At 41.5% G+C, this 16,689-nt stretch overlaps 2 protein-coding genes across 3 annotated transcripts in view; one reads left to right on the top strand and one right to left on the bottom strand.

Annotated features, from left to right (window-relative positions):
* tmem131 (transmembrane protein 131) overlaps window positions 1-6,343 on the top strand; it is a 35,025-nt gene extending 28,682 nt beyond the window's left edge. Inside the window, exons 31-41 of one of the 2 annotated variants that reach the window (XM_008293326.1) lie at window positions 1,927-2,360; window positions 2,447-2,631; window positions 2,721-2,851; window positions 2,934-3,052; window positions 3,136-3,285; window positions 3,377-3,527; window positions 4,615-4,730; window positions 4,818-4,899; window positions 4,984-5,087; window positions 5,201-5,352; window positions 5,457-6,343. In XM_008293326.1, the coding sequence (XP_008291548.1) occupies window positions 1,927-2,360; window positions 2,447-2,631; window positions 2,721-2,851; window positions 2,934-3,052; window positions 3,136-3,285; window positions 3,377-3,527; window positions 4,615-4,730; window positions 4,818-4,899; window positions 4,984-5,087; window positions 5,201-5,352; window positions 5,457-5,714 (1,882 nt within the window). In that variant the 3' untranslated portion in view covers window positions 5,715-6,343. Of the gene's footprint in view, window positions 1-1,926; window positions 2,361-2,446; window positions 2,632-2,720; window positions 2,852-2,933; window positions 3,053-3,132; window positions 3,286-3,376; window positions 3,528-4,614; window positions 4,731-4,817; window positions 4,900-4,983; window positions 5,088-5,200; window positions 5,353-5,456 lie in introns of both variants that reach the window. The other variant, XM_008293325.1, reaches the window with a different exon arrangement.
* A 2,684-nt stretch (window positions 6,344-9,027) lies between these two features.
* On the bottom strand, window positions 9,028-16,449 carry LOC103365784 (inosine-uridine preferring nucleoside hydrolase). The gene is made up of 6 exons (XM_008293324.1): window positions 16,432-16,449; window positions 13,260-13,445; window positions 10,229-10,411; window positions 10,032-10,143; window positions 9,820-9,956; window positions 9,028-9,736 (listed from the first exon to the last, which is right to left on the bottom strand). Exons 2-6 carry the CDS (start codon window positions 13,437-13,439, stop codon window positions 9,368-9,370), a joined length of 981 nt encoding a protein of 326 aa, XP_008291546.1. The 5' UTR covers window positions 13,440-13,445; window positions 16,432-16,449; the 3' UTR covers window positions 9,028-9,367.
* Window positions 16,450-16,689: the final 240 nt, after the last annotated feature.

Genomic DNA, 16,689 nt, shown 5'->3' with positions numbered 1-16,689 from the left:
GGAAAAGAACGACAGATTCCTTTTTTTAATATAATATTAATTATTATGTTAAATTAATATAATGTTATTTGTATATATATATATATAAAAAATATTTTTTGTATTCTTGATTCATCTTAAATTACAAGTTACACTACAGGTCTTTTTGCCTCCTTGCAGTGGTTGTGTAATATTTTCTGAACAGCCGACACACTGCTCTGCGCTCCAGCAACCATATGCCCAGTGTACATGAATGATCATATGATGTGTTTTTCCAGGCGTATTATTATGCACAGACGTTATTTCTGGAACAGCATTTGAACAGGAGAGCAAAACGACAAACATAAGCACAGACTGTGTTCCTATTTCTATACTATTTCTATAAATGCACAAGTATGTCAAGAGCACGGTAAAATGTCAGTGTACTTTTGTTTCATTGTTGTGTTGATTGAAAATTCAAATGCCGAGTCCTTGTTTCCAAAAGTCAGATATCAGCTTTGATGAGGGTGCAGGTGAAGTTACTTGTTCATGACTTTCGTGTAGATTATGTTTATACAATGTTTGCACAGTAACGGTGCTTTACTAGTCCTCTGTCAGATAAAACTTTCTGCGCTGCTTTGCAGTCAGTGGGGTTTTTACTTTGCAACTCTGGTCGTCATCTTGCCTCGACTTAAACCTTTTCCTTTAACTGACATTTCTGAAAGCTGTTTTGGACAGTTGAAACTTCAAGCAGGAAGCACTTGGATGTCTTTTTATAGCCTTCCTCTCTCTGCCACATCAGCTTAGAGGAACCAATGGTTGTTTAGAATCACCACAAGGTTTAAAGAGAATTTATCAGCTCTGAAAATGTCATCAGTTGACAGTTTGCATTGACACCTTTTGACCTGCCTCAAGTCCAAAAGAGTCTATTAAGACCTGACAGGTTAATCCAGAGAAACATCTGCCTAATAATAAAAAGTAAGTAAAACTAAGTATTCTGGATTCCCAATAATGTAGTCTGTTAAGTTGTGGGTAACCTCAGTTTTTACCATGTCTGGTGCTGTAACCACTTGTTAGCACTTATCACCAACCATTTGGACAATTTGCATAATTTAATCTGAGACAGACTCTAAGAGAGAGAGAGAACGCAAATCACAGTTTTAGAGCGGTCACCTTTTTATCACATGTTCTTTATTTGCATTCTAATCTATATTGAGAATAATTTTACAGTGGTATGAAAAACTTGTTTCCTTTTATTGTCCTCAGGTCCACATCAAAATATTTTAACTTCAAAGTAATAATTTGTGTATCATTTGGTGTAGAAAACTGAAAACTATGAAATATGTCCATTACAAGAGCCCAAAGTGAGGCCTTCTAATGTCTGACTGTGTGACCAACTGTTCAAAACCCAAATATATTTACTTTACTGTGACTTCAGACAAGGGAAAGAAGCAAATTATGGAAACTGAAGAGATCAAATATAAAATACAATACTAAAAAGATCAATCGATTATCAAAATACTTTGAGACAGGTTCCAAGTTTTTGTGGCCCATTGTCAAAGTATTAATTACTGTATATTGATTTATTATTATCTTCTATGTGATATGTTTCCCCCTAAGTGCAGAGAACATCAGATTATCTCCATTTCAAAGCCTTTATCAGCCGATCATGTGCCAATACCATTGTGCATTCCTAATTTCAGCGCTCGGTATAATCTTCTAGCTTTAATAATGTGACAATAAAGTTATATGTAGTTTAAAAATTAAGGGACCATTGCTTCCCAGAGCTTCGCAGATGTCTAAATTTTTGAGGAAATTTCTCAGAAAACAACTCAACACTTATCGTTACAGCAATCCAGCGTTGTATAGCAGTGAATGACTCTACAGAAAGCTGTTTTAAGCGGCAGAAAATGTAGCCTCAGAGGGTAGATGCACAGTAACTGAACACTCTTCTTTGTCATCACTCAGGCTGAACGACTACAGCGACTCAGCCCAGAGCTCCAGAGGATTGTACACATCCAGCAATGGACGAGTCGGAGGCCGACAGGGCAACAGCCGTACCTTATCAGACTCAGACAGCCAAGATAAGAGGTCCAGGCTTGGCTTCGGCCGCCTATCTATGCAAGCTACTTCCTCCCAGCTGACCAAAGGAAGTTCAACCTCAGGCCAGGAAGGCCCACCAGCTGCCTGCCAGCTAGCCAATCGGAAAGCTCGGAGCACCAAACAGCTGGATCTCCAGAGTCAAAGTTTAACCGGGCCATCACTGCCTCACAGAGGCCACTGCTCTGAGGAAGCAGAATACGCCAGCCTGATAGGAGCCATGGACAACGACCTCGACCGTCCAGACTCACTTAGTGCCGAAACTCTGCAGGAGCAGAGCTCTCAGTCCATACAAAACAAAGGTAGCCATGCTGAGTCCATCAGAGGAGAGTCATAGGGCTCTGTGATCATTTACAGCTTTGACAGTGTGTGGTGTTGTTGTCTGCAGTGTTGGAATCCAAAGGGAAGCTGAGGGGTAAAACAAAGGCCCAGAGGAAGAAGGAAGAAAAAGAGAAAAAATCAACAGTAAAGACTCAGGGAGACGAGCTCAAAGACAACCTGGCCGACAACGACGACAGCTCCTCCACCACCACAGAGACCTCCAATCCAGATGTGGAGACAAACATCAAAGAGGTACACAGAGATCACAATAGTAGTTCAGTTCACACCCTCTGCTGCACATCATCTCCCTGTCATCTAACAATGTGCATCACCTCTTTCAGGAACCAGTAAAAAAGAAAGGAAGGACAGTAACCCCCGGAAAGGTTAAAGAAGAATCTTCAAATTCCCTTCTCAAACCCAAAACCAAGAAACAAGTGACCACAAAGAAAGAGAACCAAGCAGAGAAATCCAGGTTTGCTTTTTAAATTGATAGTGACAGCTATGATTTTGTCTGTTTTTCTGTTCTCTTTTTGACAAATCTTTACTGTTCTTAGTTCTCTGGAGCTGCCATATGTAACACCACTGGAGAACAAACAGCGGAAGAGCTTCACATCCAAAGCTCTCCACCCTCTCACCAACAACCCAAAGACAAGAACCCTGCAAAAACAGAGATGTAAGTTTCCTCACTTGAACGTCGTTATGTTCTCTCTCACTTCAGCACCAGATGTGTTTGTGACGCGTTTGTTTTGGCAGTAGACGGGAAGCTGGAGGACGGGCGACCTTCCCTTTTGGCCAAACTGCTGTCCAGTGGCTCGGTGCCTGAACTAGGCCACAGCAGCAGCTCGGAAGGCGAGAAGGAGTTCGCTTCTCCTGAGTGGGACGTCCCTCTTTCCAAAAACAGCATCCGTAAGTCAAGACCTGAATCTGTCATTCCCAGTGTGGTGTTTCAAATCACTGACCAGAGCTGATTTTTTTTCTTCTTGTGTATCTATGACAGAAGCAGATAGTCTTCAGCAGATTTCCCTCCAGACAATAAACGCAGATCCTTTCCTGAAGAGATCCGTCACAGCCGGGACCTGCTCCCCTCCACCAACATCCCCCAGTTCACTGTCCAGAGGCTCCTACAGCAGTGTGCTCAACAGTAACAGGTATCCAGATGTTCAAATGAAGAAACACAATGATGATCACCTCCATTTAAAACACTTTAAACCTTCTTATCCAGCATGAGGCAGCTGGGAGGTATGAGATCAAAAACTAATCTTTTATTTCTGACCACCTAACAGCAGCTAATGATCTTTATGCTGGTGATTGTTTGTTGCACATTTTTTCTTCTCTGCATTTAAAATTGTCAATCATCGATTTCGTTAGATTGCTTTAAGAGGTGGTTTGGCACCAAGGATGCAGCTGTTTACCTTGTCAACCCAAACACTTCATAGAAATCGTTAGTGACACCTGGTTATGTGGTGTTCCCCAGGGCTCCATCCTGGGCCTCCTTTTGTTCTCTGTGTCCAATTTTCCACCAAGTCATGTTATCTGCATTCCAGCTCTAAGTACACACTACAGCTGTCCTTACAAAGTATGTACTGCAGTACATATAGTTGTGACATACTAATCCATCATAATATTTCACCTTAGGCTGTGTTCACACTGCAGGTAGCAAAGTTAATAAACAGCCAACTATCGCCAGCTGCATGTTTGCTATTGGAAGTGTTCTTCAACCACTTGTTAAAAAAAAAAAAGGGTGGGGTGTAATGGCAGTAGAAACTGGCTGGCGATGAAAATATGTTTCAGAGGGACAGAACAGGACAGGAGGTTGTGAAGAGAGAAATGAAGGAGAAGTGGCAAAAGAAAAACATGATTGCCTGATGTTATATCATTGGTGTATCACCATTTTATATCATTGGAGCGCTGAAAGAAGTCAAGGTTTGGCATTAGTTTGTGTTTTCATATCACTAACTTTCATTTAGAATAAACACACATTATCTTCAAACACGTCAGTACCTTTGAAATGTACAAGATGCTTGATCTCTGTCCCATTAAACCCAGTAAAGAAGACAACCTATGTCACAGTCGAGCTTCCACTGACTGTGGAGAATCTTAGAAATCAGGCTCTTCCTTTTATGCATTGAACCTGACATTTTATTGACTTGTTTTATCTTGATTTTCCCTCTTAAAACAAATTATAACCTTTGCATGAATACAGTTAAATATACTCTACATTCTGTGTGTTTGCAGTGAGGGAAACCAGAAGAAGGCCCCTGGTAATAAACTGCCTACAACCACTCCACTCCCAGGCAAAAATGGGAACCCCACCTTTGCTGCTGTAGCTGCTGGTTATGACAAAAGTCCAGGTAAACGGGTAACAATGAATTAACACTTCATCAAAGTGTGAACATTGTTCTTAACAAGGGGACGCTGATGTTTCGTGTTGTCATCAGGTGGCTCCGGTCCAGGAAAAACTGACAGCCAAGGCAAGAGTCTGGCACACATGACATCAGTGGAAAGTGACAGCTCTGACAGGTACAGAGAGAAAATGAGCACAATTACAAACAGTCATATCAAGACACTGGTTCTAACAGATATTCATGTTGTTTCCTCTTGAAGCTCTGGTTTATGGAGTCCGATTGACACAGCCAGCAGCCCACACTACCAATCTGCCAACTCATTCTCCGCTTTTGGGCCCAACAATTCCTTCAACCTGACTGGAGGTAACTCGGTCCCTCACCACCGTCTTACGAGCAAACATAAGAATGTAGAGCAACTGGTTCGACAGTTTATCGTTTGCTACGTTCATACTGAAGTATGTGTGTGTCGATTTTAGTTTTCAGTGGAATAACCCTCCCAAAGTCGCCTGAGCCGCAGCAGAGCTGGCCCGAGTTCACCACCGTTCCCTCCTCTATCTGGGACATCTCGAGCAGCGACTCCCTGCACTCCTGGCCCAGCAGCTCCAGCTCGCCGACCGCCCCGACTGCAGTAAGATGATCCGCTGTTTGTCATTTGTGTAGCTACCAGATCCTCGTACTGTTCAATCATACCTTGCTTTCTTCTTGTTTTTTAAAAATTTTTTTTATCCTTAGTCACTCCTGGGAAACACCCGCAATCCGTGGTCTACCACCACACCCTTCGGCAGCTCCATTTGGTCAACAGACACGGCCTTACCTTTTGCTCCAACAACCAACTCGACAGCTCTGACTGATCTGGTCAGCAGTCCCGCCCCGTCGCCACCGGCAACCACTGAGATGAGCCGGACCTACAACCCGTGGAGCATGTGGCGCCCCACCCTGAGCAGGCGCAGCTCTGAGCCGTGGCCCAGCTCCTCTGACAACGCAAATTAAACAGCACTTAACAGAAGTACTCTGTACGCTAAATCAAGTCTTTTACAATCAGAGAATCCCGACAGAACGCATCTGCACCCTGCATTTAGTTCTCTGCCGCTTTTTATCCATGGGGGCAGAAATGCTAACTTTTATTTGGATTTGTTTTAACAGGTGCCCCTAAAGTGAAAATGTTGATAGCATGTTATATGCTAAAGCCAGTGCAGACAGTTTGCTGCTGTAGAAAAGCTGGTAATGCTGCATTCCTTCTCAAAGTTTGGCGCAGAATCTCTAAAGTACAGTATTAATGTCGGAACAGACGTGTCATTTTAAGCCACATGTCTCGTTTTCACAATCATTTTGGTTCCCACTGGTTTTATTAAAGTCAAATTCGCATCCAGTCATGTTGGAATCATTGCCTTTTAATTGGCAGCAAGGATCTTTCATTATCTCATGGGGGATTTTTTTTTTTTCACAACACAAACGGCCCAAAAAGCTTCAAGAACGATCACGTTCCCCATTTTCAAAGTGATATCAAAGCCTTCTGTGACAATAAATTGGTCATGTGATCAAAGAGTATTTAAGTTTGAGGTTTGTATTGTACATCGCCTCTATTTGTCAGCAAATTTAAATAAAGGATTTCAGCAGAATGTCTTGTTTTGAGGGTTTTATTCTATTTCAGGCAGTAAAGGACACCAATCAGCCACTACATCGTGTCTGAGCCACCAAGGCGGCTCTGACCCGGCAGGTTACGGCTGCAGGACCTCTGAAGGTGTTCTGTGGTGTCTGATACCAGGACATTAGTGGATCCTTTGGGTTCTGTGGGTCAGACTTAGAGAAACTCCTCGTCCTCAGACAGAGCTAGACAGGCTTCTTTTGACTGGACTTTCACTGATTGAAGTCCTGTGTTTATTTAGTAAAATCTGTCTGTGATAAAGCTGCTTTTCTGTCTCTCAGTGACCAAAGCTTGAAGTATTGATCTTTTTGTTGATGGCTCACTTGATGTTTTGGACACAACTGATCCAGTTTCCTCAGCTTGTTTGAGAGCTTCATTCACTGCCTTTATCCAGCTGTGATCTGTTACAGTCAACGCCACAAACTTGCCTTAATTTGATTGCTGACCTAGAAACAGTGCAGACTCATCATTTTCCTGGTGGATCCACTTCCTGCTGATCGCCTTTCATGTTTTGTTTAGTATTGATTAAAGACTGAAATCTCTACCAAAGTCCAACTTTTATTGCAATTAGAGCAGCCTATGATTAATGAGGTCTGACTGAGGCTCACTCTCTGCAGAGATACAGTGTGCAGTCACACACAGATCCTTTCACCGGTAACTTCATCAATTATTTGAGTCCTCCAACGTGCCAGCAGCACTTAGCGGACATTTAACCTTAGTGCTTCTTCGCTGCTGTTCACTCATTCAGAGTTTCTAGTTTCTCAGCTCGTTGCAGCATCAATGAGCTCTGACTGCGGTCTGCCCGCAGGCTGCGATTGGACGGTTGACTGTGCTTCTGTCAAGCATAAATAACGTGTTTCTGATTCTGAAAAGAAAAGGCTGTCCTCACCTTGTCAAGACAGATTTGCTTTTAGCATCAGCAGGTCTATGCTGCTCTCTGCTGGACAACACTGAAACATGACACACCTCTTTGTTTCTACATCAGTTTTTTTGCTGTGGTTTGATTCTAATGTGCTTCAAAAAACTTTATGTCACAATAAAAACTGTTTATTAACTTATGAAAGACAAGAAAGGAAACAGCTCTTACTTATGTTAATTATGACACCACGAATGAATAGAAACACATATAACTGATTTGTTTTATTTCACCAACAGTGACACTGTATTATATACAACTGCTCCCTCTTTTTAAATATTCTGCTTCATTTTACTTAAAGAAATGGACACAGCTTAGTATTTTTCTTATTTTTTACCATTTAATTCAGACAAAAACAATGACAATTTTAAAGGCCCACTGAGGCGACCTGCTGGATAACTGACTGTACGCGTCACTCCAGGGCTCATCAATAATATTCAATAGGACAAGTTGCTCCCAAAAGAGGTTCTGATCATTGAAATCTGGACCCCCCCGACTCTAATTTAGTTTATCTGAAGTTGTGTGAAATGTAGGAGACTGATGTATTTTTCAAAAAAATGTATTTCAATTATGGAAATGAACACAAATTGTCAGTTTCATATTTAATTTCTTTTAAAAAAAATGATATATATATAGGCAGCTTTATTAACAGCCAGTGTTTCAAACAGGACTAAAAAATATGTCTAAAAAAACAACATTGAACCATCGATGACTTTTCAGTTCCTTCCCACTGTTGCAGACGGCTGAAGCTTGTCGGGAATCCAAATGTTTTGGATTGTTGGGTGTTTCTGCCTTTGTTAAGCACTATGAGATGACTTGTTGTTGTAAATATGCGCTATACAAACAAAATTGAATTGAAAAAATATTTAGACATAAGTAAAAGGCCTGATATACATTTCATGAACTTCTTTATGTCTGTTACAACATCTGCCCACATCTGGACTGGTGTGGTGCAGTAGATTGTGGGAAGTGGGGCACACTTAGCTTCCTATACCATGAAAATAGAACATCAAGTGTGAGCTAAAAGTGCCTTTTGCTTGAGTTGTTGAACGCTAACCTGACATGCTTAAGAACAGGACTAAAATATATGTGAAAAATATCTATATTTTCTGACTGTCGCTGTAATTTGATTTGATTTCTTTTGTCTTCCATGACTCGCTTCAGTTGAATATTCCCTGTATAATACATTTAAAATGTGTAAAACCGTTGACATGATGGTTAATATCTCTGGTCAGATGTGTTACGTAACATGTTTCCTAAACTGCAGCCTTTGAGATTTGCTAGTTGTATTGTTTCCATTTGCAATTTTGATTTGAAGTCACCATTTAATTCTAGTCAGAATACAAGTGTGGATACTGGAACACACCTGATATGTCAATGTTTTAAAAAAAACAAAACACACACGTCAGTATTTCACCAATATTCACACAATAAAAGTCTCTCTTCAGTCATTGATAAAACTCATCTCTATGTATCAAAACTGTATATTTAAATGTTTTCCCCCATTAAAATACTGCCTTCATGCCTTAAAATGGCTTCGATGTAACTCTACACAGCTGCTTGTTTCTGCATATCAAGCACACCAGTTCACCTATGATTTTGTTCAAATACTGTAAAGAACTGCTCGACACAACATGCTGGCACGCTGCAGGTTCAAGGTAGAAATGTTCAGCTGTGGTGCTTATTAGGTATTTATCAAACACCATATGAACATGTTAAAGTTGAAAAAAAAAAAAACAGGATTTCTTTTTACCAGAGGGGGTTCATCAAGGCAACAAACTTTACAAACAGAAATAGAATAGAACTTCTCTACAGTCTTTCCATTTACACACTTGAAGATGATCAGAAAAGCACAATTTTATCCATAATTTACAACCAACAGCATCGTTACTGAGCTCGTTACAAAAATACATTTGCTTTTAATACTTCAATTAAAGAAACCAGTTTAGTTTACTAATGGCGCCACAATCTTGAGCTTGATTTTACAAAATTAAAGACTTTCGACTATAAACTGATGCAGAAATTCCATGTTTAGAAAGATTCACCAAAATGCAGAAAATTTGTAAAAATTTTGAATAAACTTTAACTTTTTTTACAGGGTTGTCTGAGGGACTTCAATAGCAGCTGACTGAATTTGGCACGGTCACATTTGGTCATGATAAACACATTGTGGCTCTTCTTCAGCTGATTGGTGCGATCCACTGCCATCATGCCGCGAGCGATGGAGCCCTGCAGCTCCACTCGGACTGCACTCTCGATGCTCTCCGTCACCACACTGCTGTCAACGCAGGCGGCCATTGCGTAAGCATCATAAGAGACAAAACCAGGCCCAAAGTACACGTCTCTCTTGTTCCTCATTGACTCCCTTGAGTAGGCCCAGCATTCAGCGGTTATGGTCTTCATGAAGCGTGCAGCAGGAGCATCCTGGTTTATCAGCTCTTCAAAGAACTCCTGCAGGAGAGAAATCAGAATGTAAGTTTGAAGTGAGACTCAGCCTGCAGGTTTATGTAGCTGTTTACAAATGCACATCTTACCCACGTCAGTGAATTCCTGCATGCGCTTTCCCATGATGTGATGTATGTAGGGCAGAAGAATTCTTCAAGAACAACGTAGGCAGACTCTGGATCCATTGCAAAGTTAAACTCTGCACATAGAGTCACATTCCCCTTCCCTGCAAAGACAAACGCAAGTCATTCAAGCTCATACATCTCAAATACAAGCACCTGTAACCATGTGGTGGTGTTACCTTCCACGTTTCCTCCCATTATGTACAAATCTCTGAGCTTCTGGGGAAAACAAGGATCCAGTCTGACAGCCAGGGCCAGGTTAGTGAGCGGGCCGAGGGCCACCAAGGACACCTACACAGAGCACGTTTTAGCAGCTTTTAGTAAAACAGCAGAGAGCAGCCGCACGTCACAGACAGACCACAGGGAGGCGCCTCACCTGGTTCTGGTTTTCAGACACCAGTCTGATCATTGCATTGACTGCGTGCTCTCTCTGGATTTTCTTCTCCCACAGCGGATCTTTGTCCTTCAGCACATCCCCAAGTCCATCAGTTCCAAAGTGGTCACTGACTGCGTTGCTGGCTCCAACCAGAGGACCAGCAGAACCTCGAAACACCGGAATCTGCAAGAAAACTCTTTAGTTTACAGACATGTAGCCAAGTGTACACTTGTCATATTATGGGCTCTGCATGCAGAGTACTAAAGTTAAATGTACGACTTTTTAAAGATGCCCTCCAGTAAAAATCATTGTTTTTTTATCTTGTTAATATTTTTGTGTGGTGTTTTTATAGACTAGAAGGCATGTCATCAGCTAAATAAGCAGTCAACACCATGACTGAAGAATTAATCAGAAATGACCACATAATGGTCCTGTGCAATATGTGATTGGAAAAAATACAGGAAAAAGTTGGAGAGCCAGCTCCAGCAGAACAACGTGAGGGATGTGTGGAATGGAATGAAGACTATCACTGGCTTCAAGTTGAAGGGGGATCAGACTGATGGAGGTCTGGACAGCTAACGAACTGAACATGTTCTTCAATAGGTTCAGTTCCCCCCCTGCCTCCAACCCAACACACCACACACCCTCCATGAGCCCACAGCTTTCCTGTCCCACCTCCACTCTGCAACCCTGCAGCTCAGTCATGGACCTGAACACAGCCTCATCTCCCTCCACACCAGGACATCCTGAGACTTCCTCTGCCTCCACCTCCAGCCTGACTGTCTCCTGCGACCAGGTCAAGAAACAGCTGGAGAAACTGAACCGGAGCAAGGCTGCAGGTCCAGATGGTATCAGTCCCAGAGTTCTCAAGACCTGCTCAGAACAACTATGTTCAGTTCTTCAGCACCTTTTTAACACCAGCCTGAGACAGAACAGAGTTCCAGTGCTGTGGAAAACATTCTGTCTTGTTCCAGTGCCTAGAAAACCACAACCAGCTGAACCCAATGACTACAGACCAGTTGCCTTGACATCTCACATCATGAAAGTCCTGGAGAGACTCTTGCTGGCTCACCTCAACAAGTGGGTCAACACCTTTCAGGACCCATTGCAGTTCGCATATCGTAATGGGCTTGGGGTTGAAGACGCCATCATCTACCTGCTTCAGACAGCCCACTCTCATCTGGACCAGTCAGGCAGCACTTTGAGGGTCATGTTCTTTGATTTCTCAAGTGCCTTCAATACTATTCAGCCTGCTTTACTATGTGAGAAGCTCCATAACTTCCAGGTGGATCCTTCCACAACCACTTGGATTTATGACTACCTAACAAACAGACCACAGTTTGTAAGACTGAAAGGTTGTGTGTCTGAGATGGTAGTCAGCAGCACTGGAGCACCACAAGGAACTGTACTCTCACCATTCCTCTTCACACTGTACACCTCAGACTTCCAGTACAACTCTGAGTCCTGTCATCTGCAGAAATACTCTGATGACTCTGCAGCTGTGGGGTGTATCAGTGATGGACAAGAAGCTGAGTACAGGGAACTGGTCAGTCAGTTTGTGAAATGGTGTGGAAACAATCACCTCATCTTAAATACCAGCAAGACTAAAGAGATGATTGTTGACTTCAGGAGGAGCAAGAATAAGCAGCATAGTCCTGTCTACATCCTGGGAGAGGAGGTGGAGGTGGTGGAGAATTACAAATATCTTGGAGTTCAGCTGGACAACAGACTAGACTGGAAATGCAACACTGACTACATCTACAAGAAAGGTCAGAGCAGACTCTACTTCTTAAGGAAGCTGAGATCATTCAGTGTCTGCACCAAGATGTTGCAGATCTTCTATAAGTCTGTTGTGGAAAGTGCAATCAGCTTTGCAGCCATCTGCTGGGGCAGTAGCATCAGAACCAGAGACTTAAAGAAACTAAACAAGCTGATCAGGAAAGCTGGTTCTGTGCTGGGGATAACTCTGGAACCACTGGAGCTGATTGTTCAAAAAAGAATGCTGCACAAGATGATGAAGATGATGGAGGATTCTTCCCACCTCTCCACAACACAGTGAAGAAACAACAGAGTGTGTTTAGTGGGAGGCTGCGTCAGCTTCACTGTCGAACGGAGAGATACAGGAATTCCTTCCTGCCAACAGCCATCACTTTAAAAAACAAATTTGACTGACTGAATGATTGTTGTTGTTGTATATAATATATGTTATATTGATTTAAAAAAAAAAAAAAAAAGTGAGCTTTTACAAGATTGAATTTCCCTTCTGGGATAAATAAAGTATTTTTCATTCATTTCATTTCATTACAGGAGCTGATAAAGGTCAAATGTGTCATAACATACCATTGTAAAATGAAGAATTGTAGTGCTACAAAACATATCGTCTAGATACAACAGAATATGTTGGTTTGGTACAGAGTGGAGCTAAAATCACATCATCAATTTGATTTTTTTTTCAGTTGGCAAGAAATGTGAAAACTCTCATTCCCACTAAGACTGGGACCCATCGTTGTTCTTCTTGTGTATCATTCAGCCATAAATGCAGTCTAACAGCATCTTATTAAAGAAGAACTAACATCATTAGGTTGACCACTGGTGAGGGACAGGATGGGGGTTTTTCTGCTCTGTTTAATAAGAAATGTCTAAAATCCCAAATACAATCAGTTTTAGTAGCAACACTCATGACTTACTAGGCCTCACACTACATGCATCCAGATACAAATTTTCACTTTTTGTCTCAATAAATAAAGCAAGACAATGTGCTGGTATAAACAGAGGAATGAAAACATTAAATGTCTGGCCATCACACACGGGAGGACATTTAAAAGAATATCTAATAACACAGAACACAACCATCTGATTCATATATGTATATCTCATTCGCCCTTTGTTATCATCATGTTTCATTGTTTTTTTATTTATTATATGTTTTTTTTCTTCTTTTTCTTCTGTGTTTGCAAACGTCAATCCTCCAAAATCCACCTTTACAATAATACATTTGATCAGGTGCAAGACTGATTGTCAGTGAACTCACCCCCTCACGATCACAGACAGAGAGCACCTTCAACACGTTCTGACAAACGTTCTCCACAGCTGCGTTCCCAAACACGCAGGTGATGCCCAGAATCTCCACGTCAGGCGCTGCCAAGGCCATCATGATGGCCTGAGCATCATCGATGCCGCAGTCCGTGTCGATGATCAGCTTCTTTGCCATCGTTTTCTAAAAAACACAAATTCACAAAATAGGTCACAATCAAAATAATCCATTAAGTCGACAGTGTTAGCACGAACTCCACACAGCTTGACCAAAATGTAGCCTTCTTTTTTTATATGGTGAGCGGTCACAGAGTGGGAGGTCTCAGCAGCCATATTTAGAGTAATAAAGATGCAGCTATTTCCTGCAGAGTTTCCAGCAACAGCTGTCTGTTCTACCTGTCAGGTACTTCGTCTCACCACCACAACTGCACCAGCTGGCAGCGTTTCTTTTATATGTTCAGGGATTTCTGTCGTTTGTATCCGTGTGAGCTGAGAGAAACCAGTGCATCACTGGTGTCGACCTTTCAGTCAAAGATTAAATAGCAGTTTGATATTACTCACCCTGACATGTGTGGCCTGGCATGGTCTATGACGTGGGTAAGGTTTTGTTTAATCATTGGGGGGGGGGACATCTCAAGCTTGGTTTCATTTAAAAATTAAAAATAAAAAAAATACAACAAAAAAAAAAACCCCTGCTGAGATAAGCAGATTCTCCTTGTTTCTTTAAATGCATTTAGGCCAATATTTTAGTTGAATTTCCTCAGATGAAGTACAGTCTACAACAGAGGTGAGAGTACCACTGTGTGATATCAATTAAATGTGATACAATGATTGCTAAATTGTATCACCATACAGTCATTGCATTGTTTCTGAGTCGAACAGTAGAGCATTTATTTATTGAATATTGAAAATACAGGCCCAGAGGTAGACACTCAGCGCAATAAAAGTGAATATAACTGTCATCTGTGACACACAAGTTAAAAAATCTGTTTTAACTGAAACCCCTGCCTCTCTTTTGAAACCCACATCAACTCTCTGCTCACTAAAGTCAAAAAAAGAATTGGTTTTCTGTATCGTAATAAATCCTCATTTACACACTCTGCTAAACACCTCCTGGTCAAAATGACAGTACTTCCGATTTTTGACTACGGTGACATACTTTATAGATCCACATCCAAATCCCTCCTCCATAAACTGGACACTATCTACCACACTGCCATCCATTTTGTGACTGGTGCCCCCTTCACGACTCACCACTGCACTCTGTACAGCCTAGTTAACTGGCCCTCTCTTCACTCCCGCAGGCAAACCCATTGGTATTTGTTCATTTATAAAACTATCATAGGTCAAACTCCGGCATACCTACTTTCACTACTCATCACCCGTCACATCAGCCGCTCACTTCACAACAGCAACCTCATCCACCTCCTCATCCCCAAAGCCCGCACTGTCTTTGGCTGCTATTTATTTCAGTTTTCTGCAGCCCTCGACCGGAACCACTTACAAAAAACACTCAAACTTAAAAATATGGTGAAGGCACTACTTACTGAGTCCTATACCTGCTTTTAGTGTATTTTATCTTCAAAGCCTTTTATTGTTACGTTTTGTTTGTGTATTGTTTTTTATGGATGTATTGTATTTTCTGCTCTGTGCTGCCTCTTGGCCAGGTCGTTGTTGTAAATGAGAATCTGTTCTCAATTAACCTACCTGGCTAAATAAAGGAAAAATAAACAAAAAATTAAACTGAGTACACTACTGATTCTACTGATTACTGACAATGTTCATACAACTACAACATGGTACTACTGACCTGTTTCTAATTACTACTGTGGTTCCACCTGAATGCTATCCACTCTGTAATGCCTTGAAGGTTCAAATCATGCTTAAAATACAAGTAAAATAACTCAAAGGGTTAATTCACCCAAAATACAAAAGACATAACATGATTGTAAAGCATCCTTTGAGCACTATAACCTTCTCTGTTTTGAACCTATGGGTTGTGTTATTCAGCATGTCTGCATCATGGCTCAACATTAAAAGAATTACCAGAGGAGTTTAAAAATATGACTGTGAGACTTGACAGTGATGCAAAAGGATACAGAAATCTTGGTGAGCACCTAAAAGCAGTAATCAGGAAAGTTTAGGACAGGGGTGTCCAATCCTGGTCCTTGGGGGCCACAATCCAGCATGTTTTAGAAGTTTCCCTCTTCCAACACACCTGATGCAAATGATCAGCTCATTATCAAGCTCTGCAGAAGCCTGATAACGATCCTGATTATTTGAATCAGGTGTGTTGGAAGAGAGAAACATCTAAAATATGTAGGATTGTGGCCCTCGTGGACCAGGATTGGACACCCCTGGTTTCGGACAAGTCACAGTACCACTAATCAGACCTGTATTTGCCATTCTTCTTAAATGATGCCTCAGACAGACCATCTACCTCTGAAAAATAGACGGGCAGGTGCTTCAGACCTAAAAACAAGCCTAATGAATGTTGGGAGCACATTCTTCGGTCAAATGAGGCCAAAATAATATGTTTTCAGCTCAGATGGGATCCAGCCCATTTGTGGCCAGGACTACCACAGCAAATGCATAGTCCCAGCAGTGAAGCACAGAGGTGGGAGTGTCATGACATGTGGCTGAGAGCAAAAAGTGTTGAGGAGATGATATTTATAGTTGGCACCATGAATGCCTGTGCATATGCCAAGATATAGGCTTGAAGGTGATTCCCAGTCTGCAGAAGCTTATCAGCAGATACACACTGCCGAAATCACACGAGAGTTTTAAAAGAGGAAACTGTGATCCAGGTGAAGTATGTTGACTCACTTGAATCTAAAAGAACACATTTGGGGTTTGCATAGGAAATACTCTACTGTTTATCTTAGAAGTAATAAAATGACCATAAGGTGACACAATTTTGAATGAATTGACATTTAAGCAGTATTTCACATTAAACTATACATGTTGCATGAGCTTCTCTGATATTAGCTTTTAATGCGAAGTCAAGTCTGAACAAACCAGTTATGCACCAGCATCTAAGAAATTATCACTTCATGGTCAAATGTGACAAATAGTCTTTTTAACTTTTTGTTTATTATAAAGCTGTTAGAAGCGTAACTGTTAATCTTTTAAGGATAAAAGTAAGCTCTCCAGTGAACGAGCAGACTCACCTTCCGTGTCTCAAGTAAAGTTTAAAGCTCCTCCGCAGGCGCTGCTGTGATTGGTCCACATTGGGGGAGCGTCTCAACGTTTCCCGGCACGAGTGGGAGAGGCTAAGCAAATAATGTGTAAATTTAATGTAATTTCTATACAGTGCAGTGAAAACACGCGTTCAAGTGCGCGAAATAACGAGTGTACTGGACTTTGTTGTACATTTGAGTATTTCTATGCTATAGTTTTCTTTAGTTATTTTTTTGTTTGCGTTAATT

Source organism: Stegastes partitus, unplaced genomic scaffold, assembly GCF_000690725.1.
Source record: "Stegastes partitus isolate 25-593 unplaced genomic scaffold, Stegastes_partitus-1.0.2 Scaffold873, whole genome shotgun sequence".
Taxonomy (NCBI): domain Eukaryota; kingdom Metazoa; phylum Chordata; class Actinopteri; family Pomacentridae; genus Stegastes; species Stegastes partitus.
The sequence above is the reverse complement of the archived record's forward strand: the minus strand, read 5'-3'. Positions and strand labels throughout refer to the sequence as shown.

What these genes read in the sequence shown, in the direction of transcription:
- LOC103365784 (XM_008293324.1), bottom strand. Translation starts at nt 13,439, where the DNA reads ATGGCAAAGAAGCTGATCATCGACACGGACTGCGGCATCGATGATGCT. An exon ending in TGTCTGAAAACCAGAACCAG is followed by an intron (nt 10,144 to 10,228) that starts GTGAGGCGCCTC and finishes TGCTCTGTGTAG; the next exon opens with GTGTCCTTGGTGGCCCTCGG. An exon ending in GCAGGAATTCACTGACGTGG is followed by an intron (nt 9,737 to 9,819) that starts GTAAGATGTGCA and finishes TCTCTCCTGCAG; the next exon opens with GAGTTCTTTGAAGAGCTGAT.